This window comes from Antechinus flavipes, chromosome 5 (assembly GCF_016432865.1).
Source record: "Antechinus flavipes isolate AdamAnt ecotype Samford, QLD, Australia chromosome 5, AdamAnt_v2, whole genome shotgun sequence".
NCBI lineage: Eukaryota > Metazoa > Chordata > Mammalia > Dasyuromorphia > Dasyuridae > Antechinus > Antechinus flavipes.
In genome coordinates, this window is record NC_067402.1 from 164,493,012 (window position 1) to 164,520,444 (window position 27,433).

The 27,433-nt window shown below is 33.6% G+C and overlaps 1 protein-coding gene across 1 annotated transcript in view; it reads left to right on the forward strand.

Annotated features, from left to right (window-relative positions):
- Nucleotides 1-18,320, forward strand: part of USP6NL (USP6 N-terminal like) — a 101,637-nt gene extending 83,317 nt beyond the window's left edge. The window contains exon 14 of the mRNA XM_051962420.1: nucleotides 9,094-18,320. Within this exon, the coding sequence (XP_051818380.1) occupies nucleotides 9,094-10,484 (1,391 nt within the window). The 3' untranslated portion in view covers nucleotides 10,485-18,320. The remainder of the gene's footprint in view (nucleotides 1-9,093) is intronic.
- The last annotated feature ends 9,113 nt before the right edge of the window (nucleotides 18,321-27,433 follow it).

The following is a 27,433-nucleotide window of genomic DNA, read 5'->3' on the forward strand; positions in this document are numbered from 1 at the left end:
TTTTACCTTCTGAATCCAATTCTTCCTGTGCAACAAGAGAACTGTTCGGTTCTGCACACATATATTGTATCTAGGATATACTGTGCCATATTTAACATGTATAGGACTGCTCTCCATCTGGGAGAGGGAGTGGAGGGAAGGAGGGGAAAAGTCGGAACAGAAGTGAGTGCAAGGAATAATGTAAAAAAATTACCCAGGCATGGGTTCTGTCAATAAAAAGTTACAATTATGAAAAAAAAATAAACCATGATACCCATAACTGAGCACAGTATTCCAGACGAGGTCTGAGGACAGATCATAGTGGAATACAAAGTACAAATACCACCTTCCTGCCTATTACTGGAAACTGTTCCACAGTGGAAGATCATATTAGTTTTTGAATGCCACATCAATCAGAATGATTCAGTGAAGCTGTCCACTAAAACCCCAAGATCTTTTTCAGAGCACCTGTTATTTAACCATGTTTCTACAATGTTATATTTATGGAGGTTTTTTTTAGTACCGAAATATGTCTTTATACTTAGCAAATTTCAACTTAATAGATTCAGCCTAATGTTTAGAATTCTGTGTTATCAAGTATGTTAGCAGTTCTTTCCAGGTTTCTGTTATCTAAAGATTAAACAAGCCATCTATGGTTTTATCCAAGTCATTGATGTTAAACAGTACCAGTTCAGGAAAAGAACTCTGGGGTCCTCCATTGGGTATCTCCTGCCAATTTGACATTGGCTTTGACCTTTACTTTGACATTAAACTATTATTGACTAACTTTTGAATATGAATCCATCTGATTGTATTAGCTGATCCATATTTTTCCATTTCTTCCACAAAAATAATTTAAGACACTTTTATCAAAAATATGGCAAATTCTGTCCACAGCATTGTCTTCATCTGTTAGCTTAATAATCTTGTCTGTTGTGAGTTCAAATGTTGGAGTTCTTGTTCTTCTCAAAACACAGGGCTTAGAGGCTTAGAGCCCTCTAAATATCTCCAAATCCAAAGGTTCTGTCCTTCAGCCTCTGCCTCTGCTTTCTTCAGCCTCCAACCAACACAGAGATGGAATGTCTCTCTTGTCTCCTTCTGGGGAGCCCAGCCACCAACTACAGTGGTGTGAGATGAAGATGAATCTGGTTGTCCACTGAACTCTCACTCGTAGCTTTATCCTCTGAAAGCTCTTCTCTGCCACCAGCCAGCCAAGTGGAAAAAATGTATTTTGTCTTAGATCCCTCATCGCTGGCCTTTTATCTGACTCTTCTGAGAGAATGGGATTATGGGTTTTCTCCCATAGTGCTCTCTGGCCCAAAGAGCTTTAAGGGAGGTGTGGACTCCCTTGAAGTTAGAAAGTTTACTTTGTGAAGCTGGCATACTTGTAACTCCAACGAGTAAAGGTGTGAACACAAGCCTTGTATTAATTAGTTCTACTTAGTACCTTGTTTCAGGTTCTGGCCAAAATCTTCTTGTAAGATTAGATCAACTCTAATTAGTTAGCAGTTAGTAAGGATTCCAACACTTGTCCAAAAAGAAATTAACTTAGTCTTGAATGACCTATTCCTGATGAACTGATGCTGCTTTTATAATTATCACTTCATTTTTTAATATGACAAACAACCATTTTTTAGTGATCCATTTTCTTTCTTGTCCATTTGGTCAATAGAACATGTTAAACATTTAGTGGTTTTTGTTATTGTTGTTGAAATAATAAAATATATGGACAGTTCATCTCCCTGGAGAAATATTGACTCAAGTAACATTGAAACCAAGATGAATACTCTATCTACTAATCTTCATGTTAGAAAAATACACTTAAGAATATGAGAACGTATCTTTGCCATTTATATTCTTCTACTTTCAATTATCCACATCTTTAAGTATTTTTCAGTTTTGTCTTGTTTGTTTGTTTTAGTTATTTCAAAATAATCTATGCCTTGAATAAAATGCATACTTTCATATTTCACTAGTGAATCTGGGAATTTTCTCTATTTTGTGATTACCTTTCACATGTGAATCATAGGTTTTTTAAGAGTTGAAAGAGACCTTCAATTCATGTTAGGTTATGGTCTGTGGTCTCATTAATAAAAATCTGTATAGACATACTAGGAATTCTTAAATTTCTTTTGTGTCTTAGACCCTTTTGCCAGTCTGATGAAACTTAGGTATCTCTTCTCAGGCTAATCTTTTAAAATCTTTTAAACTTTTATGCATAGGATGGCAAAGGAAACTAATTATATTGAAATAAAGTGATTTCTTTCCCATCCAAATTCATAAATTCCCTGAAATTTCTTCTTGAGTTCTTGGACCCTAGCTAAGAATTCCTGTAACTATGGTGATATGATATGTAGACAGAGGAATATACAATAGTAATTTCTTGAGGAAGAGAAATAATTCAGAGGGAGGGTCAAAGAAAGGATTTACATAGGTTTCAAAAAGTTGAGACTTGTAGAAAGATAGAAGAAGAGGAGATGAAATGTCAATTTCAGGGATCAGGAGTAGTCTTGTTTATCTGGAATGGAGAGTGTGTGAAGGGGGAATACTATGAAATAGTTCTGGAAAGGTAGTTAGAAATCAGATTATGGAAGATTTTAAATGCCAGACTATAGGGTTGTAGTGTTTTTTTTCTTTAAATATATTTTATATATAAGAACATGAGAGGATTCAGAATATGAAACAATAAATTTCCATTTCAAGAAAGCATATATAATAAATAATACTACACATTGTATTCAGACCTGTCTCTTTTCTTTACTTCCTTATAGGTTTTCTTTTGTTCTCTGTTGTGCACTTTTTTACTTTATTATTTTTTCCTTTTCTTTTCTCTCCTTCCTCAAATTGGCTATAGTGTCTGTCTGTCTGTCTCTCTCTCTCTCTCTCTCTCTCTCTCTCTCTCTCCCTCTCTCTCCCACAGAATCTACATATATAAACATGGGTATTTATAATCATCTATATTTATATATATATTTTCTTAAAGATTGATAGTTCCCCTTTTGTTCTACTTTCTTATTCATACTACTCTTTCTACCTTCTTTCACCTTCTTTAGTTTTGTAGTACTTTGAGTTTCTGTGTTCCTTCTCTAAAATCTAGCTATAAAACTTTTTGTTTTGTCCTTTGTAGACACTAGAAACTCATTGGACAAATTCTGTGTTAAAGCTATTATTGGCTTAATATGTTCTATCACATTTTCATTTTAATAGGGACTTTTAACATCATAAGCTACAGTCATGATTTTTTAATGTGTACACACACACACACACACACACACACACACACACACACACAGCCACGGTTACATTTTGGGTTCCACATTGTTTCTCTCCCATCCCCATATTACACAAGGCCAACATTTGATATAGATATACATGTGGAACATATATCAGTACTTTCTTTGGAGGTGGATAGCATTTTCCTTCGTAAAGTCCTTCATAATTGCATAAAATTTGTAAGAATTAAATTTAAGATAGGAAAATTTCCTTTGGATTTTGCAGAGTGAAGAGTATAAAGCTGAAATGTCAAGGTTTGGCAACCAGTTGGATATGTAGTGCAACAGTGAAAAATCAAGGAAAATGCCAAGGTTATGATTTTGGGAAAGTAGAAGGATGATTGTGTTTTCAACAGAAGTAGTAAAGTTTAGAGGAGGGATGGGATTAAGAAAAAGAAAATAGATTCAGTTTTGGAAAGGTTGAGTTTAAAATGGCCCTGTGCCATAATTTGAAATCTTCATTGGGAAATAGGTAACATGGAACTGAATTTTAGACAGGAGACTAAATTTATAAACCTGGAGTTATATGCATAGAGATAATAATAAAGCCCATGGAAACATAAAAAATAAATCATCCCTACATGCTTTAAGACCCTGATGACATTACAGTATAATAATTGTTCATACTAGTGAACCTGTCATCAATATTGGTTAAATTTTAAAATGTTTACTTGATTAATTTGGTAAAGATTTTCATCCCAAAGGGTAAAAATTATTTAAAAAAAGAAACCTTTAATATTTAAAGGGTGTAAACTTCAATGTCTGGAAAGTTCATTTGTGTATAACAATTTGTTTTCTTGCTAGTTCCAGAAAAGTAAGGTGTGCCAATTGTATCTAATAATGCCTTTAAATCTATGCATGGTATTGTAGCAACTGCAATAAAATAGATAGAAATTTCTCAAGAAACTAATAATATTCTAATAGTTTGAACATTCATTCATTTAAATGTTTCTTGAGTACCTACTGTGTTCAAAGCACTATGATAGAATGCTTCCATGATAGGTTCCATGATAGATTATGGTTTTCTATATCTTAAGTTTTTTTTTTAAAGCATTCTTCACTTCAAGCTTTGGTAAACCTGTTGGAAATGTTTAACATTGGGGAAAATGATGTGCTTTTTTTTGCTTTAATAATTATATTTCATTGCTTTTGTGAGGGAGGAAATGGTTTTGAAATTTTAAGTATGTTAAATTGGAGTTATTTATCCTATTATTTCCACAGCTATTAAGGTGATTTCCAGGTGTCAAATTCTTTAAATTCTAAGAAAATAAAAATCTTTTCAAATACCTCATTGTTATAATCAGGAATGAGTTGAAATTTTCTGAAAATAGGTTGCTGCTCTGATTTTACAGTTAGATAGTAGCACAGATTTCATCTCCACCCTCTATGCCTTGTCATTTCAATTTGTTTCAACTTATTTAGAATAGCTGGAAGCATGTTCTCTAACTGGTCAGTTGTGTGACATGGATAAAAAGAAGCAACAGCTTGGGTACTTGGGAATGAGCATAGAACATGGTTTTATATGATAGTCCCAAAATAGACTCCACTGAAAACAAATTGAAAATTCCAAGTTCTGGCCTTAAGAATTTGACATTTTTTATTCAGTGCATATACAATAATGTTATTCCACGTGTGTGTGTGTGTGTGTGTGTGTGTGTGTGTGTATGTTTTCTGTTTAAACACACACTTACAATTATAGTTATTATATTTCTGTGTGCCCTTTCAGTTTGGCTATTTGTAAAATTATTATAATGAAAGTATATTGGTTTGAATGATGTAAATAAAAATTAAAGCAGGAACAGCAGGCATCAAGTTCTTGTACAGATCTATCAGCAGTAAATTGACATATGAAATATAGAAAACTTGGTTGTTTTGTTAATATTTTAATTTGTATAAAACTCGTTTTGAGGCCATATTGAAAAACTTTTAAACTTTTTTTTTCTGAAGTAAAAAATTTTATTGTTTCACTCGTTGAAAACATTTGTACCCTAAGATCCTCTTGCCAATGTTTGTAAGATTTTCCCTCTAAAGTATATAAGAAAATAATTTCTAATTGCTGTTGTTGGTTTCATTTCAATGCTGATATTGAAAATGCAGTGAGTCTGTACAAACAGATCATTCCAATATTTAAAGTAAAAGGTCCTAAAATTCAGTCAGCAAAAGTTGTTTTAAGGAAAGAGAGCTAATTTCCTTCTTAAAGAGAACTATTTAACCTTTTAAATACTTTTTTTTCCCTCTATTGAGAGTCCTCAATGAATACATTCACAGGGGAACAGATAACTACAGATAACTCAGTCTTTTGGCTGTTTCAGTTTTTTCTACTGCAGTCACAGAATGTTAAGAGTTACCAGGCATTTCAGAAGCTATCTAGAGCAACTCAATAGCAATTCCCTTTATAACATACAAATGGTCATCCAGCCTTTTGAAGATTTCTAGGAGGGAGTGGGATACCAATATCTGCAGAAAGAACCTATTCTAATTCTTGATAGTTTTGTTAGGAAATTTGGGGACTTAGATCTTTTTTAACCATTGAACCTAAATCTGCATTTCTGTAACTGCAGTCTCTTGATTTCTATTTTATGATGGCTCTAAATAAATGTATTGTCCCCACCTTAATGCTATTTTATTGCCATGTTGCATCAATGCATTGTTTGATTAGAGAATAATCAGGAAAGAGATATAAGATTGAGAAATAATAACTTTTTATTTAAGTACTTTAGAAATCCTCCATAATTTTATTTGTGTGGATGTAATTTTCACTAACACAAATCTGTGCCTTGCCAGCATAGTAATTAGTTTTTCATAAGTGATTGTGGCTTAAAAATAAATAAATAAAAATCCTCATTTGATGTCCATCTTTTTAGTAATGGCTCTATTTGTACACACATGGTTCTTGGACAAGAGCTGTATGTCAGTAAGAATCCTTGGTAGGATCCAGATATGAGAATTTTATTTTATTTTATTTTTTGCTGAGGCAATTGGGGTTAAGTGACTTACCCAGGGTCACACAACCAGGAAGCGTTAAGTATCTGAGGCCAGATTTGAACTCGAATCTTCCTGACTTCAAGGATGGTGCTCTATCTACTGTGCTAGCTGCCCCCAGATATGAGAATTTTTTTTAAATCTCTTTTTACAGGGACTATAGAACTGATAGGTCACTACAAGCAGCCAAATAGTTGCTATGTGGTATTGGAGAACTACTCACAAAACTCAGAATGAAAAAACCAATGGCTAATCCATTTCCATCACTATTATACCAAGTTACCTAAATAATATCTAACTATTCTTATGTTCTTGCTTTTGTTTTTTAATGGTAACATCATTTCCCCATATACTCTGAAAATTAGCTAACAGTTTGAGAATTGTATAGATCCAACCAATCACGTAAATTAGAATATCCCTAAACAGTAGGACAGTTGAGCAGTGAAGTTCTAGAAGAAATTCCAAAAGGCTTTCTTTTCCTTTCTCTCATTCCTTAGGAAAACTTAAAAAAAAAAAAAAAACAAAAAAAACAACAACTGTTGGAGAACAGTGAGAATGTTTGGAGAATAGAGGAAGGAGTGATAGTTGGGAAATGCTCACAGAGCTGATCACTGTTTCTTAGATGAGAGGAAATCTAATTGATTTTATTTATGAATATATGAAAATATTTTTTACTTTATCTTGACCTGAGCTACATTCTGATCTCACTATTCTGTGCATTCCTATATATGGAGTATCTACAAATGCTAAATTTAGATTAATTTTTCACAAATTGTTGAACCATTGCATTTTCCATATTTTTTAATTACTTATATAATAAACAGACTAGGGGGTTTTTCAACCTGCTAGCCTTAAACCATGTGTATTATTATTGATGTTTTTCTGAGGTTTAAAAAATTTGTGCAAAAAAACAATTTATAGAAAAATTCTCACAAGTTTAACTCAGCAAAATTGTTTAAAATTTATTTTTAATTTTATGAAACATGTAAATACATTCTCCCTTACTCTCAAACTGTTTTTTATATATTTCTTTTTTTCAAAGTTTCTTTTTCCCCCCACATTTTTTTATTGGCATTTACATGCCATAGAGACTACTCTATGCTATCTGTGTAAATGATAAAATTATCTTGGATATTTTAAGAAAACTTAACATTCATTTTTAAATGAGTATGTAATTATTGATTTTTTCATAGATAAGAGACATTTCAAGCTAAGATATTACTTGCAGATGACAAGATGACATTTATTGGATATAGAATATTATGTCAGATAATTTTAAAACCACATTTATTGAAAGTTTAATTTATGATACCATTCTGTACTTCCTTGAAAATTATCTGAAATCATAAATTAATAGTAATATATACAATTAAATTCAGCTACCAAATGCAATTGTCATGTTTGATTTTTTTATTCAGAGTATAAACATTTTTAAAAAGATCACAGACAGCAAGAACTATGTCTTTTTATCTTATTTCATAGAATGTTTCACTATGTGCTGATTAGATGATGATAAGAAAATTCTAGTGAAATACCCATGTAAACATGGAAATTACTAAGCGAAAGATTTTCTCTGCTTAACTTTTTAATCAGTTTATTAGTGGAATAAAAGAATAAAAAGTGAAATTAGTCATTTTAAGTAGGCCCTATTTTGTTCAAGAGAGGATTATCTACCTTCCCATGTCCTCCAAATGATCCATTATAGATTTTCTTTTTTAACCTTTTAAAAAATTGTTTTGTTTAATATTTTTCATTACTTCCATCAAGATGAATTATTGAGCATTAGGTTAACACTTTTATTATATTGAGCCACTTCATTATTCGTCTAAGAAGGCTGAATTTAGATACCACCTTTCCCTTACATACTGGAACTTATTTATCCCTTTTCTGAATTCCTAGGGAACTTTGTACTATTTCTGTGCTGTTTATCATACATTAGCCTGAAGTTTAGTTTTATGTGTTCTACTTGATTTTACATTTATTGAGATCAATAACTTCTGTTTTGTACTTTCTTTCCACATATGATATGCTAATTGTCATAAATTTGAACTTAATTAGTTTCTATGTATAGAAACAAGGTCAATCTTTCAACTGAAGGATATTGTGATTTTTTTTTTTTAGAACTATGGTGCTTTATAGATTGTAAACATGTAATAATTTAAACATTAAGTTTACTTATAATTTAAGCATTTGCATATTGAGTTCATAATTTTTATTGTGCATGAATTTTTTTTAATTTGGAAGATACTTAAAGTTGATATTAAGGTACTAGATATAGGCAGAAATTTGTGGAATTTGTAAGACAGTTTAGGTTTTGTAACTATTTTAAGTCATACCTACAAATCTTCCCTTGAATACATGGCAGTTTACATTTAACCAAAATTCCCCTTTCAGTAACCAAAGGTTCCCTATCAAAAGATACCTGCTTTTAGTAGCTAGCAGGAACCCATCATCAAATATAGAAATGATACCTAACATTTCTCTCTCCTGTGACAACCAGCTATTCAAATTGAAATAACTTTGAAATCTTAATAAGTTGTCATTTGCTTTCTCAATTTGGCCATCTTGGCTTGGAACTGAGAAGGGGAATAGTTTTCTCCAACATTTCACAACTATCTAAACTGCGAAGTTGGTTCAAGTGTTAGAAATATTATGAAGATGAATTGGATAGATGACTCAGGATATTTATTTTAGGAAAAGAAATAAGCTGATAAGTTTGTGTTGCTGAGAAAAAGCTTAGTATTTTTTAAAAGCAGAAGAGAAAGATTCTTATATGTTACATAACTTTTTATTGAATTGTATAATTCATATAGTATTGATTGCAAATTACCTAATTTTGTTTCTGGTTTTATCCTTTTAGGCAAAGAGGATGAATATCCAAAGAAACCTTTGGGGCAACTTCCACCTGAACCTCAGTTGGTTGTTAATCAGCTAAGCAATGGACAGAAAAATGTTGGGTTAGCAAACTGCCAACCATCCAAAAAACCAGATAGTACGACTCCCAAAAGACAAGAAGTGTCACCCCATCATCAGAGTATAGTCAATGCAGGAGAAAAGATTCCTTCTATAAAGAAAGTTGACTCAAAAGAAAAAAATAGTGGAAAGATTAGGAGTGAAGTAGAGACTCGAAGAAAACAATCAAATATACAAGACAATTCTAAGCAATATAATAACGCAACAGCTAACCAAAATTCTAATGCTACTTCAAATATTCGGAGGGATTTTGTACCAAAGTGGAATAAACCTTCAGAAATGTCAACCATTGAAAAAACAGCAAAATACTCAACTGAAGGCTTAAGTAGAACAACAAATCCAAGTCCCGGTGAGACACAGGCATTCAATGTAAGGCAGAAGGTTAAGATTTTAGATGAGGATGAAAGTAAGCGTGGGTCCAATGCCTCCCAGTATGACAATGTACCGGGAACTGAAAGTGAAAATGGGACTTCTGTTGAGGAAGTATTAGAAAGAGCTCACTCTCAAAGTCCAAATAAAGTCATTTATCCAAGTAGTCCCAGAAAGTATTCTGAGAGATGTTCTAGTCCATCAAAAATATCAAATAATTTTACCTTGAATGCACAGCCATCAAATTCCCCAAGATATTCATCCCAGGTGGATGGCATAGGTCATATGAAAATGCCACCACCATCCTATAGCCATCCCCCTGTTTACCATGGAAGTTCTCCCAAACATGCCTGTACTGTTAACACTAATTCCATACCTCTGCATGCTAACCACGGGACTCAGATCAGCCCTTCTAGAAGACTTTATGGCTCCAATCATTCCGTAGACTTTTCTCCAGAGAAATCTTATAGCCGCCCTAACCCTCTTGTGCTACCATCTAATCGAATAGAAGTCCTACCTGTTGATGTCAGTGCTGCAGGATCATATTCAGGCAATTCAAGGTCTCCTAGGGGTGGTGACTTCATAATTCCTCCAGTGGATTATTTGCCAGATAACAGAAAATGGCCAGAAGTTACTTACACATACAGGCCGGAGGCATATGGACAGTCATGGAGCCGAGATGCTAACAGAAGTCACTTCAGCAACTTACCAAAGCATACCATTTTTCAGCATGTAGCTATTCAGGAATACAACCTTCCAGCTGTTTCAATAGATAGTCCAATACGGTATAGAACTTCACCATCTTTGGAAGATGTCGGTTCACCCCGGTATCAATATTCAAGTGCACCACCTCCACCACACTACAGAAACCGTGATGGACTCTCTATACATGAATCAGTGTTGCTATGAGAATCTACTTATGTTTACTTACCAGGAGAGAATAGAAACCATTTAAGATCTACATTGCTATGTTTGTAATTGCCAAAGCAGTATTTTATACAGTTATGGACAACTTGTGCAATTCTATGTATGTCGATAATAAGAATATATCAAAACATTTGGGACCCCAGATAGATGCTACTGAAGTTGAACATTTTAAGTTGTGTTATCATTGAACTTTTAAAATAATAGCATATATAAACATAGCAATAGTTGAAAACATGTACGCACAATATTAATTCATTAGTACTTTACACTTTTCATTTGCATAATCTTTTATCTTTCAGAATAGAGAATTCCACATGCCAGCTTTATTTAAAAAAAAAAAAACAGCACTGAAAAAACATGTAGAATGGGTATTTTTCTGACTATATATAGTGTACGTATCATCTTTAAATAGACATTTGTAGACATATGCATACACATTCAGGTGTGTTCAGGAAATTGAAAAGCAATTATCAATAACTGATATTAAATTGTATGCTTACTTCTCTAACTTGTCTTTTAAGCAAAGGCTTCCTTGGATTTTGCTTGCTTTAACCCATTTCTCTTAGTCCTAAACTAAAACTAGAATTCTCCCAGAATACTAATTTTTTCCCCTCTTTTGGGTTTTGTCATCTATCATTCTGTCTGAAAAATAGTTAAGCAAAGAAATTGGAAGAAAAAGAAGTACAGCTTTCTAAACTGATTCCTGAGTGGTGCTTAAAAGCAAGGTAGATCACAGAGATATGTGCCACATAGGCAGCATATGATGAGGTCTCTTATAACAACAAAATAAATTAAAATAAAACCATTGTTTTATTCTAATTTGATCCTTCCAAGCCCAGAGTGAAATGGTCCTGGCTATATACAAAAGATATGCTAAAACATAACCAACCTATGTAAAAAGTTACAGCAATGGAGCCATGGTTGTGCTATTGTCAGGCCATTAAATAATTATTATTAAACTGAATGTAAACGTTATCCCACATGTCAATAGGAATCTAAAATGACTAGTCTTTTTAAAAAAATTAATGTGATTTTCATGCTTTTTGAAAATATTTTGCTTTTTTCCACTTTGGGAAAAAATTTCAAGTCAAATTATGTACTTTTAAATTGGCCTTTAGAGGACATTTCTTTAGACAAGCTACATTACAGTATACATATATGGTCAATTCTTGAGCAATTCAAGAAAATACACATGTTGTTTATATGTAATTGAACTATTTGGTATTAGAATTACTTTTCATAATATTTGAGGAATAGAAAATTTTACTGAATCAAAGAATAGGCATTGCAGACTATTCTTGCTGCAGGCTGATTCTTTAAAGTTTTAAGGTACAGAAATATAATGCCTTTGAAAATGGAAGTAACATTTATTTAATTAGCTAGTGAATGTTTATGTATATAATGTATCTGGTGTAATTTTAATGAACTTGATAATATTTTAAATGATAGAACATGGCATATTAATAGCTAAACACTACACTGAATCACAAAGAAATTATGATTATTAGTGTCACTGGGCTATTGACTTAGATTGGTAATAGCTGCTTGGAATATATGTATATAATGTAGCCAAGGATGTTAACCTTAAAATTTAAACCTTGATTCTGTGATTTATAATAAAGTACACTGTAAAATTTATTCTAGTTAGCACCTATGCTGCCTCCCCCAAATATATATATGTGTGTGTGTGTGTGTTTGTGAGTGTGTATGTATATTATTATTCTATGTATATAATAATATACATACACATACATATATATGTATGTGTATATGTGTATACATACACACACACATATCAACAATAAATAATGTAGATTTTATATATATATGTATGAAATATATACACACTATTTTCTTATGTCACCTATAACAGTTTTTAACTGCGTACTTTTTTGTGTCATTGTTTTTAACATGCTAAAAGTAATAAGTATATCTTATTCTGTGTCTATGAGCTTTTTTCCTAGGATCAAATGTCATATTTCGGTCTCTTTTAAGAGTTGATCCCTTCTAATTGAATAGTGATTTATTAATTTTACTTTGTTATTTTCCATTGTATATATAATGGTTTTTAATTTATATTTCATCAAAAAGAAATCACATAATTAGAACTCTGACCCATTTCACTTTTTTCCTCATTAATAACAATATGTGTTGTACTACTAGATAGACAGCTTGCCTCATAGTCACACGATGACTTTGTGACGCTGGACAAATTACTTAATCTTTCAGTGTCCCAGACAACTTTTAACACTCTTAAGTCATAGAGAAATTATTGATTTGCATTGGTGGAGGGAATTACCTCATTGGGAGTTTCCAACATTAATGAAATCACAGGTCTGACTCCCATTTCCGCACTCCACACCCTGAAATATGCTATTGTTTACATAAAATTTTTAACTTATCATCATAACCGTAGGAAAATATAGCACTAGTCTTCCAAATTATTTTCATTTGAGGAATATAATCATTTAAGTTAAATGAATCCAAAAAGGAACCATCAACAGGAAATATCACTTAGTATGAGTTTCAACAGTGGGATGAGCTGTTCTTGTTAAATAGAAAGCTTATAACTGTTAGAGAGTAAAGGGCAATCTGATGGTAGTTGTAACTGCCTGCATGAAGTAAAACTTAGCATTATCAAAGCTTTTCATGCTAATGGTGTTTCCTACCCCAAGAGATAAATATTTTGGCACATAAAAAGGATTTTCTGGGACCAATCTGAAAAGCTAAACAAACTAGATAAGATTTGCTACTCAAGGATTTAGATAAATCCTTCTGTTTCAGGTGCTGATATTATCGATAGAAAACATTTTTAAGCAGCAAACTTCATTTTCTTAATATTTCATAAAAAATAAATGAAAACTGATACAAAAAAATCTGGCATGTTTTTCGAACTGAAATTAAATCTCATATGATTTTGGGAGGCACATAGCCTTTCCTGGAGGTGATAGATTTTTATTTTTGTTTTTGTTTTTAGCTGAAGCATGACAATGAAATTGACTTGAATAATCCCTGATTATTCTTTTGAGGCCCATTATTATGCAGTCATTGGAAGAGGGACCCTGGTTACAATGATCATCCAAAATCAACTTTTCAGGGATCTCTTTTCTCATTTTCCTCATGTGGGAAACAAAGTGAGAGTTATATATTTGCCACGCTACACAAATATGGATTTGTATGCAAAGAGAATCTATAACATAATATCTAAGAAATATTTTAATCTCAGCTACAGTTCAGATTCATAACTCTGTTAGTATGCATTTGATTGTGGCATAATTAGACTGGGGATTTTCTAGGAAATTGTCTGTCTAATGGCTTTTAAATGTCTGTATCCAATATGGAAATGAATAACTTTTGACACAATAATTTTAACAAGTTGAACTCTGCTTCTAAGATAACACAAGGTCATTGAGCATAGGGGGAAAGAATTCTACTTAGCATTCTATAAAATGAATTATGCTTTCAAAAGGATTTTCAGCTATCCATTCATCTTTATAAATATCCTCTATATCTAACCGTCTCCATTTTATAGATGAGAAAACTGAGAAACAAAGAAACTAATTAAGACTATATGACAGTTCTATGCTGATGAAAGAATTAGAATTAATTTTTGTAGTTCAACTTATGCTCACAGTCATTAGAATGTTCCTAGAAAAAAATTTCCCTGAAATTGACTCAATCCATTCCCTCTATGGTTGACATCAGCAACTCTTAAAGGATCAAAGCTTCATAATTCAGAAATATTTATACTGGAATAGTTTACCCTTTATGGAACACAGAAAAGAAACAAAATTAAGTTTGCCTTTGGAGGAGATATGTTACTTGCCACATGCGAGAGGCAATTTCAGAACATGTTGCTTATCTTTGCTTCCTCCTGTAATTTTTCCCAGCCCTTGAGTTAGAATTGTAGATGTCTCCTGGAACATTTCAATCTTAAAAATAAAATAAATCCCCACTGAAGACAATAATGAAGAATGATAAAAACCATCAAATCTGAAGATTTGCCTTTTATTTTTATATTATAAGTAGACCTTAATGTCATTTGATTCCTTTGAATCAAATTTCATTGATTCTTTCTTCGAAATTAATCTGAGGTTTTAGATTATTCCAGTTTTACAGACTTAGAAAAGTCACGAAGGTAGTGACTGCTCAAGGTTACATAGTTACTTAGTGTCAGAGCCAAGCTAAAACTCCCTAATTTCTAGTCCAGCATTCTAACATTTTCAGATAGCAGCAGTAGGTAATTTCTTAGAATTTTTCTCAATGTATGTAATATAGAAGAACCTTCTGCCACCATCATATTTTAAGAGGAAAGATAGAGAAGTGGACAACAATCAAATCAATTTTTTTATAGTTATCAGCCAAGGGTTTAGTCATGATTTCTCTGGACAAATTCCTGTACAAATGAGTCAAATTTGAAGTCTTCAGAATTTGTGATCTTGTTTGGGTATAAGTTATAGCATGAAAAAGTGGACTTTGTAACTATCTCACAGGGTTATCCAGGCAAAACAAACAAACAAAAAAAAAAGAACAGTAGACAACAAAACTACAAAGAGCCTCTTTGTTTGTCATCAAACTAATTAGTATTTTATACCTTCAGCAGATGGAGCATCTGGCCCCTTTGAAGAGGTTTGGCTGTGGGGAGAAGTTCATAGACACCCTAGTTTTTCCATCATGACCCAGCCAGGTATGGTTGAGTAAGAGAATGATGAAGATGCAAGTAACTAGAGAGCATCCAGTTGAGGCCTTTCAGCTCGTAGGTAGGATTAGTGATTAGTGAGTAACTGAGCTAGTGTTTGAATCAAGTCTTCTGTCTTAGCCCATATCCTTTCCATTAGAATCAGCAATGTTCTTGTTGCCAGTATTTAAGTATCATTCTATCATTACATCTTTTTCCATTAGCCACTCGAAGAAATAAAAAAATTTGTTGTGGCTAATAACCAAAGTACCCAAGATGGTCAGAGACTTCTAAACTATGGTTTCTCTGTGCTAAAAGACAAGTAGGTTCAAATGTAACAATTGATTTGAAGAGTATTCTAGAATTAAGAATGGATTATAGAATAAAATACAGGTTCAAGTTGGAAAGGGCCTTAGATGTTGTCTAATCCAACCCTCATACTTTACCGACTGAAACAACAAAACAGATCTTGATGACCCCAGAGAGCTTGTGACTATTCAGAATCACATAGTTCTAAGAGTAAGGACAGAACTATCCCACATCTCTTGACTTCCAGTTAATACTCTTTCCATTTTTCTCCAGATAGTTTGGGCTTAATTTTGCATTTCTAATAATGTAACCAACATTCTAAGAAGAATGTTTATATGACTCTTCTGTCAAAGATTCTGTCCTGGTAATAATGGTGTAATAAAGAGTGTGAATATGGAGCTTGATGACTTGAACTCAAATTCTAGCTCTTCTACTTCATTCCTATAAAACTTTGGGAAAGCCATTTAATCCTCTGTACCTCAATTTAGGGTGTAAAAGGGTGGGGTGGGGTAGAGTGGTTAACTATATGACCTCTAAGTCTCTTCCATTTTTGTGATCCTGTGATCTAAAAAGCTAAAAAGCCCAGGTTTAATTTGAGGACTACTTTCTCTGATTTATTTACTCTCTGCTAGGTAGAGCCCAGGGATGGCAGTTTTGGCACTCCAACAGGTCTCCTTGAAAGCATTGCACACCAGACGTAGAATAGGTTTATTTTCATAATAAAAGACAAATGACTCACCTGAGCCCAGAGTTAAGACTATCTCTTTCAGTTCCATTAAGTTGACACTTCTCCCTAGGGATCTTTGCAGTTCAAGTAACTTATAGTGCTACCCTGAGTAGGACCCACTTCAAGGAAAAAGGGTTGGTATCTGAGTCCATAGAAAGTCAAGAAACCATTTCTAATGGGGAAGCTACCTTCTTCCCTGGACCTTATTGGCAGTCATTTTGACTTAAAATATTCTCCTGGTTGGATACCCACAGCAAAGTGAAAGACTTTGGAACTCTTAGCCAGGTCTTTCATTGGGCTCTAATGGTTTCTCTTTCATCAGCCTTTGCTGAGTGATTGTGAGATGGCACAGCAGAAAGACCACAGGGTTTAGCATCAGATGACTGGGATTCATATCATTTGTTACTACTTGTAGTGACAAATTGGGCAAATTAAGCTTTCTGGACCTTCATTTCCTTCCGTTTAAAATGCAGAAGGTAAACCAGATGACCTCTGTGATCCTCTAAGTCCTATAAATAACTTCAGCATTCCAGCTCCCCTGCTGTTCTCTCACTGCTTTCCAACACTCCTCTGTTCCCAGATGGTGCCAGCTTTTGAGGAGTTGGAAGGTAGGGATGTTAAAAGGGAAATTATACCAGAAGAGTATTAAGGATCTGTCGCAAATCTTTCAAACCTATGAGCTTTAAAAAATATTGTATTATCTTACACTGTGGATCCTACAATCTTGTCTTCCATGCAAAGAGACTTCTTTCCTTTTGATTGTAACAAACTAAGGAGTCTACATTTTCCAGTCTTGGTCAGCCCATGAATAGTGCATTCATCTCCCTTCCCGTCACCTATATATAGCCAATGCATCTCCTCACCTTCTGTTCTCTCCTGGGAAACTAGGGAGATTATATAAATTATCCAAGGTTTTTTTCTGCAGAATTCCAAAAGGGGTGAGGAGAAAGTCTGAAGTTACTCCACGAATGCATAACAGCAGGAAACTTTTCAAGCATGCTTAAGAATTGTAGAAGAAGGGCAGCTAGGTGGCACAGTGGATAGAGCACCAGCCCTGAAGTTAGGAGAAGCAGAGTTCAAATCTGGCCTTAGACACTTAAAATGTCCTAGCTGTGTGACCCTGGGCAAGAGACTTAACTCCAGATTGCTTCACAGGGGGAAAAAACTGCAGAAGAAACCCTTTATATGAAAGTAATTTATATGCGAATTATTAATGTCTATTACCTTTACTTTTTAGGTGGATAAAGTACTGAGTCTGGATCAGGAAGACCTGAGTTCAGAGCTAGCCTCAGACTCTTTGCTAGTCTGTGAACCCAGGAAAATCACCTAACCTATGCTTGCCTCAGTTTCCTTATCTGTAAAATGAGGATAATAATAGTGCTTCTCAGGTTTGTTGTGAAAACAATAATTGTAAAATTCTCAGCAGAGTGCATGGTACACAGTGCTTTGTAAATATCAGAAATTAATTTTCCATGAAACAACACTGTTGGTCTAACCAGAATCTTACATTATTTGCTTTTACAATAAATAAAAACAAAGATAACACCTTTCCCCTATATTATTTGTCATTGGCCTAGGAAAGCTAGTAATAGCAATAAAATGAAAAACAAAAATATTCATACAGACAAAAAAGGAGATTTAAGATTATCCTTATTTCCAAATGACATTAATTTACTTTAAAAACCCAGAGAATATCCATTTTCTTTACAATTATAGCAAATCCAGGATGAAGTAATAGAAATGAAAATCCCATTATAAACAGTCTGTTGTTCAGTCATTTCTGTCATCTGACTCTTTCTGACCCCAATTTAGGGTTTTCTTGGCAAAGATATTAGAGTGGTTTGTCATTTCCTTTACCTCATTTTACAGATGAACAAATTACATAACTTGCTCAGGGACACAGAATAAATATCTGAGGTCAAATTTGAATTCAGTTCTTCTGACTTCAGAGCTGCTGGTAATCTATTCACTGTGTCACCTAGATTGCCTCTCTCTCTATATATGTGGCATTAAATATTTGAGTCAATCCTCCAGTACACATTGAAGCTGTGTAAATACCATTGTGAAATTTTAAGAAAATAAAGAATGAATTTAAAAATTGTAAGATTATCCATTTTTCATTTTTTGGCTATATCAATAAAACCGCATAATTTTTTTTTTTTTTAGATTTAGGTTAATACCAATTAAACAACCAAAGAGTTGCTTTCTAGATTCAGATAAGATTTTATTTAAAGTCTAGAACCTCAAGAAGAATAATGGGGAAAAAGCAAGAGTGAAGGAGAAATAATAATGCCAAGATCAAGTTACAAAACAGTAATCTCTAAAATTATCTGATAATGGTTAAATTTTTTTTTAAAAAATGGATTGATGGATTGGATTTAGATAAACAAGAATTTAAAAAATTATTAAAAAAAAAAAACAACATAAACTATTTAGAGAAGGCCCTTTTGACAAGAATTGCTTAGTGTTGGATGTTCTGGAGAAATTGAAAAGTAATTACACAAAAAATGGGTTCAGATCGCATCCTCTCACATAATTGATGTGTAACATATTTACATAAGTAGCAAATAAATATGGAAGATTGTATCATTTCTTAATAACATGGGTGAATACTTTTTTTTAGCTTTAATGAAGAGATAATTCATAACCAAACAAGGGATAAAAGAAATCATAATAGGTCATTTTTATTATAGTACATGAAATTTAAAAGTCTTTGCATGGACAAAATCAGTTCAGTGAAGCTATAAAGGGAAACTATTGATGAGAAAAAAAAAATCAACTATTTTCTGATAAGGGACTGATATATTTTAAGGTGACCAGCACAAATATATAAAAACAAGAGTCAATGGACAAATAGTCAAAGAATCTGAATAAACCATTCTCAACAGAAGAATTTCAAACTAGTACCAAACATAAAAAAATATATATGCCAAGTTGCTATTAATGAAAAAAATTCAGATTAAAACTCATTTTATGTTTCACTTCCCGGCAAATTAATAAATACGAAGAAAAATTTTGGAAAGACATTATAGGCTGAACTATAAACCACAAGTCATTCAGGAAAATAATGAGGAATTAAACTTGCAAGGAGATTAAAATGTCCATACCTTTTGATTTAGAAATCTTTGTTCAGTCCTTTTTCATTCATGTACAATTCTTCACGATCCTGTTTAGGGTTTTCTTGGCAAAGTTTTGTCTTTTCCTTCTCCACCTCATTTTATAGATGAAAAAAATGAAGCCAAGGGAATGAAGTGACTTGCTCAGGGTCACACTGCTAGTGCCTGAGGTCACATATGAACTTGGGAAAGTCTTTCTGACCAGTTCTAGCTCTTTATGAACTAAGGAAAGAAAAATGCCATATACCTAAAAATAGTAATTGTAGCACCCTTTTTAACCAAGAACTGGAAATAAGGTAGTCCATCCACTTGGGGAAGGTGGGGGTAAAAGTATGGCCCATGCATGTTATAGGTTATTTTTGTGACTTTTAAAAAATATAGAGACACATAGGACCTAAAGGAAATAATGCAAAGCATAAAGAGAACCAGGAGAACAATATGCTTTTGGCTATAACAATGTAAATGGAAAGGACAATAACAAAACAATTGAAATTGAATTCTGGGTGATTATAATGTCCAAATTTGGTTTTAAAGAAAAGATCTTCCTTCTTGGTAGAAATGGAACAGCACGTAGGTCAGATTTTTCAATATGTTGACTAGTTTTGTGGAGTTATTTTCCCTTCCCCTTTTTTATTCCTTGTTATTAGAGGGTAGGAGGGGGTAGTGAGGTAGTATGAAAACAAAATGATAACAATTAAATTTATTTTTTAAATCTGAAAAATGAAAACCTCTGGAAGACTTATATACATAGTGAAGAAGATGGACTCATTAGCTTTCTCTCCAAATCTAACCTCCTTTTGAAATTTTCTATTTCTCTTGAGAGCATTGTTCTGTTTTCAGTCACAGAGATTCCTTATCTTGGCACTGTCCCTAACTCCTCATTCTAACCTGCTCTGCACCCAGTCCCAGTTGCCAAGTTTCATTATTTCTCTCTCCACATCATTTCTCAAATTCCTAACCTCACAGAACTGCCACTCTAGTGAAGACTCTCATCACTTCTTAACTGAACTATTGCATAGAATATTAATTGCTCTTTATAGTAATCGAAAGCATATATTAAGCATTTACTACATACCAGACATTATGCTAAATGCTAAGGATACAAACAAAGAAGGACAAAAATAATGGTCATAGTTGTCAAGGAGCTCCCATTCTAATGGGAAGATAAAATATAATTATGTACATAACAAGATCTAAAGTGTAACTAGGAGGTAATCTGAGAAAAGGCACTAGCAATGGTGGGAGTATCAAAAATGGTTAGATATAGCAGATATAGCAGAATTTGAGATGATTGTTGAAATCAGTGAAACAGAGAAGCAGAGGGAAGGGCAGCATTCCAGGAATGGGGAACAGATATTGCAAAGGCATGAAGTCGAGAGATAAAATGTCTACTGTGAGGAAGAACACGAAAGTCATTGTCATTGGATTGTAGACTGAGTGAAGGGGTGTCAGACTGAAAAGTAAAGGGTCAGGTTGTAAAAGTATTTTAAAGGACAGATTCTTTATAGTTGATCCTGGCAGCCTTCGGGAATTTATATGGCATAGTTAGGACCGCTTTAGGAAGCTCACTTTGAGTATAGAGTAGAGTGAGCAGACCAACTAGAGGCTACCAGCAATAGTCTAAGCATGAAGTAATGAGGGTTTGCATCAGGGTGGTGACTGGAAAAGAGATTTAATATGAGAGATATTGTCAGAGTAGAAATGACGAGACATGGCAAGAGATTGGTTATGGAGGAGAGAGAAGTGAGAAGTCAAAGATGAAACCAGAATGACAAATATGACTAGGAAAATGGTAGTTCCCTCAATGAAAATAAGGAAACTCAGAAGAGAGTAGAGTTTAGGAGAAGGTAATGAATTCTGTTTGGGATGTGCTGAATTTCACTTATCTAATAGGTGGTAGTGCTATAAGACTGGAGATTAGAAGAGATGTAGGGACTGGACAAATCTGAGAATCATCTGCTTATAAAAAATAATTTTCCATGAGAGCACTTGAGATCAAGTGAATTAGTACAGAAGGAGAAGAGAAGCAGCCTATGACAGAATCTTTGGGAGACACCAGAGTTTGGATAATGTGGAATAAAAAAGCAAAGGAGATTTAGGAATGGTCAGATAAGGTAGGAGGACAACCAGGAGAAAGCAGAATCTTGGGCTCAAATCTTTGCCCTCTCCAATCCATTCTCTACAAAAAGCCAAGATGATATTCCTAAGGCATAAGTCTGACTATATTACTTCACTTCTCTGAGTCTAATAGTTTCTTTTTATTTAAACTTATGGTTGACTTCTAAAGTTTCATAGCTTGATCCCAAATATACTTTTCTAGGCATGCTCTTCAAGTTTATTTTTCTTTTTACACTCTGTATTCTAGTCAGCTTTCTTTTGGGGGAGGGGAGGGCGTTGTTTTGTTTTACTATTCCTCACATTTTCACCTTCTATTTCTATACTTAAATGGTTACCCAAGTCTGGAATAGACTCCCTTCTCCTCTCTATTTCTTAGAATCTCTTATTCCCTTCAAAATTTGGATCATATTTGACCTTCTACATCAAGGCTTTCTTGATTCCTCCTCCCACTCTTCTCATTCTCAAATTTTCTCTTTTATTTATTTTTTTATTTCCTCTATTTTATTCCTCCTTTATAATTATTATTTTTCTCTTTTTTTATTCCTATTTTTATTCTGTGTGTTTGCATGTAGTAGAGTGTCTCCCCAATATAATTTAAACTCTTTGAGATTTCATTTTCATCTTTGTCATCTTAGTGCTTAACATATCATAGTCGATAAATGCTTATTAAACAATTGATTAAACCAGGAAAATAGTATATGCAACTGATACCAATATGGAAATGGAAATTTTTTTCTCTAAAATAAGTGCTATGAAATTATATTATTCAAATTTGACTCTGGAAAAGAGTTGACCCTGCCCCTTTCATTGCAATTTCAAATTTACTAGCAATGTAAACTCTCTCAGCCTCAGTTTCCTACTATGTAGAATAGGGATAATACTAGCACTTACCCCACAGGGCTGCTGTGAGAATCAAATAAATTGCATTTAAAACTTTGCAAATCTTAAAGAGCTATACAAATGTTCATACATTGAATTGTGTTCAGCTATTTGTGACCCCATGGACCACAATACACCAGACTTCTGTTCTCCATTTTCAAAGTCTATCCAGGTTCATATTCAATGTTTCTATGGCATTATTAATCCATCTCATCCTCTGCTGTTCCCATCTTTTGCCTTCAATTTTTCCTAAATCAAAGTCTTTTCCGATGAGTCCTGTCTTCTTATTATGTGGCCAAAGTATTTAAGCTTTAGCTTCAGTATTTGACTTTTCAATTAATATCCTGAATTTATTTCTTTATGGATTTTGCTTTGCTTTGCTGTATAAGGAACTTTTGAAAGTCTTCTTTCTTCTCCCCCACCTCAGAAAAGGGGAAAGTCTTTTCCAGCACTACAATTTGAAAACATTAATTCTGTAGTCATCAGCTTTCCTCATAGTTCTCTTGTAACAGTACATTGCTACTGGAAAAACCATAGCTTTGACCATAAAGATCTTTGTTAGCGAGGTGATAGTTCTGCCTTTTAATATGCTGTCCAGATTTGTTGTAGCATTCCTTTGAAGGAGCAAGCATCGTTTAATTTCATGACTTCAGTCACACTCTGCAGTGGTCTTTAAGGCCTTGAATGTGAAATCTGATATTGCTTCCATTTCTTTCTCACTCTGTTTTCCAAGAAGTGATGGGACCAGTTGTCAAAATGTTGGCTTTTTTTATGTTAAGCTTCAAGCCAGCTTTTATACTTTTCTCTTTCACCCTCAAGAAGCTTCGCCTTTACTTTCTGTTATCAGAGTATTATCAACTGTATAACTGAGATTGTTGATATTTCTCCTGGTAGCCTTAATTCTAGCTTTTGATTCATTCACCCTTGCATTTTCACATGATGTACTTTGCATATAAGCTAAAGAAGGTGAAAGGGTACAGTCTTGTCTTCCTTTCCAATCATCAATCAATCAGTAATTCCATGTTCAGTTCTAACTGTTGTTTCTTAACCCACACACAGTTTCCTTAGGAGAGAAGATGATTTGGCACTTCACATTTTGTTGTGATCTATACACATTCTAAGGTGATCAGTGAAGCACAGGCAGATGTTTTTTCTGAACCACTCTTGCTTTCTCCATAATCCAGTGAATGTTGCCAATTTGGTCTCTAATTCCTCTGCCTCTTTGAAAACCAGTTTGCTATTCTGGTAGTTCTCAGTTCACAGATCATTAAAGCTTAGCATGCAGAATGTTACACATAATATTGCTGGCATGTGAAATGAGCATAATTGTAAGTAATTCTTGGGCATTTACCCTCTTTATGACTAGAAACATAAATGGACCTTTTCTAATTCTGTGGTCATAAGTGAACTTTCCAAATTTCCTGGAATATTGAGTGCAGTATTTTAACAGTTGTAGTTCTCCCCTCTTCTCCAGTAGGATGCTAGATACATTGTGACTTGAGGGGCTTCATCTTCTGAGGTCCTCTCCATTGTCATTTTAATACTTTCAGGTTTTCTTGGCAAAGATACTGGAGTAATTTGCCATTATCTTCTTTAAAGAATTACCTTTTGTCAGAATTCTCTTGGATAATGCTGCACAGTATAGCTCATAGTTTCATTGAGTTGTGCGAGCCTTTCCACAACAAGGCAGTGATCCAGGAGGGGATTTATGTAAGTGCTAGGTATTATTGTTACAGAGATAGGAGTGGTGGATGTCAGACATGATTATATACTGTATATCCTGTTAGATATGGCTAATGTATTGGTTTGGTTTTGCTAAAACCTTATTATTAATTTTTTGCTTTTGTTTTAAAAATCTTTGCTAAAAGGGAAATCTTAATGAGAGGAAAATTTTAGTCAGAATCTCTTGTGAGATATTCAATAATTCACACACACAATTCTTTATATGTGTTAAATATAAAGAATTAAACTGTCTATTGAACATTTTGAAATTTTAGCTCATGTATCCAAATGATTCCTGATAAATTAACTCATCACATAATCACTTTACATAAAGAATGTGACATTTAACTTCTAACCTATTAAATAGTATTAAGGTATGGTGGATAGCTAGCTGGCCTTGGAGCCAGAAACACCTGGGCTGAAATCTGACCTCTGTCACATCCTGGTTATGTATTCCTTAACCTTTGAGTGCTGCTGGCACAATTCTATAGCCATGAATTACAAGAAAAAAGAGATGGATGGTTCTCATGAGTTGTTAAAGTGAAGAAAGACACAGCTCAATTTCAGAAAGTAAGGTAGAAGAGAAGGCTGCAATTTTCAAAATAACTTCAAGTTTTAAAAAATGCTTAAATTTTTTGTCATTTGATTTCAGCCATTTTTAGGTCTCAGATTCAGAGTTGGAGGGCAGACCTGAGACCCAGAATAGAAAGCGATTTGCTGAAAAACACACAGAGAAGATACACTAGCTGAGATAGGGTTTGAACCCACAACCTCAGATTTCACATCCTCCAGCATGCTGTGAATTTTACAGTGCTATTATCCCATTGATTTGCTTTAGTTAACATCTCCATGTCCTGTTGAGAATGAAATAAAATAACTCCTTTAAAAATTATTAAACAAAATAACTCCAAGAACAAAGGACCTACTAGTAAAGGAAACTTTCCTGGGATCTAATAGAGCCATTCTTATGGAATGCATTGAAACTCCTCTTTATGGCAAGAAATCATATAAAAAGTAAGAGATGGAAATCTTAGTCTTCTGAGACAAGTCACTTCTGAGCACAGCCCTAGTCAACCTTTAAGGAAAGAGACAGATGTCAAGGCAAGTGGTGCTTCCTTAACTGCCCAGAAAGTACAAAAGTTCTGCCTTTGCTCTTCAGTTTAAATTTTCTCTAACCTGTCCCTATTTTACTAATGCGGGAATATATGAACTACTTTTTGTTTTAATATTCAAATTATTCTGCTCCTGTCTTGCTTTTTAGACTTGTAAATGTTTTGTCTCTTGTCCTGAAGTTCTTTATTCACAATTTAATTACAACCGACTATTTTAACAAATCTCAAAATTTATCCAATTTAAAAGATCATATTAGGATACTGGAATATTTTTGGGACACTAAGTGCGATAAATATTGAAGAAGCTTCAGTAGTTCCCTCTTGTCTCCATAGTAAAATATAAACTTCTTATTTGGCAGTGAAAGTCTCTCACAATCTGACTCCAGCTTAGATATTTAGAGTTATTTTACATAATTCCTCATTACAAATGCTTCATTACAGAAAATCTGCTTCATTTCCAGCTTCTGGGTTTTGGCCCAGGATGTTCCCAAGCCTCCACATCTCTATACGTTGGAATTCCTAGTGCCATTAACCTTCATCTCAAATGCTACCCTTTATATGAGGCTTTTTCTGATCCTTTCAGTTGTTACTGCTTACCCCAAACCAATTCTTTTGTATATGTTTTATGCTGACTTGTACATGTTTTCCCCTAAGTAGATGGTAGGCTTTTTTTAAAAATAATATTTCATTTTTTCCAGCTACACAAAAAGAGAATTTTCAACATTCATTTTTTGAGAGATTTTTGAGTTGCAAATTTTTCTTCCTCCCTCTTTAGCCCCTTCCCCAAGATGGTGATGGGTCAAAACCCAGGTTCCAGGAGGACCTCTTTACCCACTAAACTAAGGAACATAGAACAATAAAAATCCCTTATCTATTGCCTGGACTTTGCTAAAATCCTATCCTATCTTCTTACTTATTTCTGAAAACCACATCCTGGCTCCTTATCTGTCTTCTGCACTTTATAACCTTGCTCCCATACATTGGCCCCTGTTCTTCATCTGGGAATATGTGTTAGCCTGCTGACTGAAACCCCAAGTTTCACTATATAAGCTTTTTCAGTCTTCTCATACCTCACTAGACTCTCTCAAAGTCTGATCCACTTTACTTTGCATTAATAAAGTCTTTTTTTTTTTGACTAGAAGAGAATCTCTTTGAATTCTTTCAAACTGACCATGAACCATGACTCCTGGATACAACAAGTATAAGCAATCTGATAGGTTATAAAAGTAAAATAATGCAAAACATGCTTCAACATTAGTCATGTTGTGAAAGAAGAAACTGAACAGAACAAAAGAAAAAAAAAAACACTAACTACTTCTCCCCACCCCCACCCCCCGCAAAAAAAAAAAAAAAAAACACACACACACACACACAACAGAACAGTTAAAATAGTATGCCTCAATCTGCATCCAAATTTCATCAATTCTCTGGATATTGGTGGCAAATGGAAAGTAACAATCAATGAAGGCTATTATGTATAATAACTATACAACTCAGTTTTCTGGGGGTCCCCATTTATGTTTGTGCTCCACCCCTCCTACCCACAAGACCATAAACTCTCCAAAAGCAGAGACTATGCTTTATCTATATTATATATCTTCACTAGCACTTAGTGCAGTATTAAACTAATTAATTTCCAAAAAAAATTAGCAAAATTTTGAAAATATTTATTGTCAGGCTATGTTTCCCAATTTTTGGTTCACAAAAATATGGTTACTATAGTGGTCAGTGAAATAAGATAGGAGAGAGAAAAATTCTAATTGTAGAATTTACATGTTTTTCATTAACTTTTTTCAATAACCAGAGAGAACAATTCATTTCCGAATGATTTACAGAAAAAGAAATTAGGCAAGCAAACCTGATGTGCAGGATCTGCTCAGAATTGACACATGATTAGATGTGTTAGGAATTGTCGACAGTGTTTAGCAAATGACCTTGGATTAAGAATCCAAGTCTCTCCCAACCCCTCTCCCCATTAAAAAAAACACAAAACAAAACACCAGAAGAGGTGTATAAGTTTAATCATAGTTGTGTTAAGACAAAACATGGCATACAAAGCATTTAAAATATTTAGTTTTAAGAGAATAATGTATCCTGGAATAGAAAAATGGGGCTAATACAAAAGAAACTAGAAATTTAGGTATGGTAAGCTATCATCTTGAGTTCTGCTAGATTTGAAAACCTAGACCAGTGATGCTAAATTTTAATTAGTGGTTAAGGGTTTTTAGATCAGTTTTATTTAGGCCAATGGAGTGTTTGAGATGGGGAGA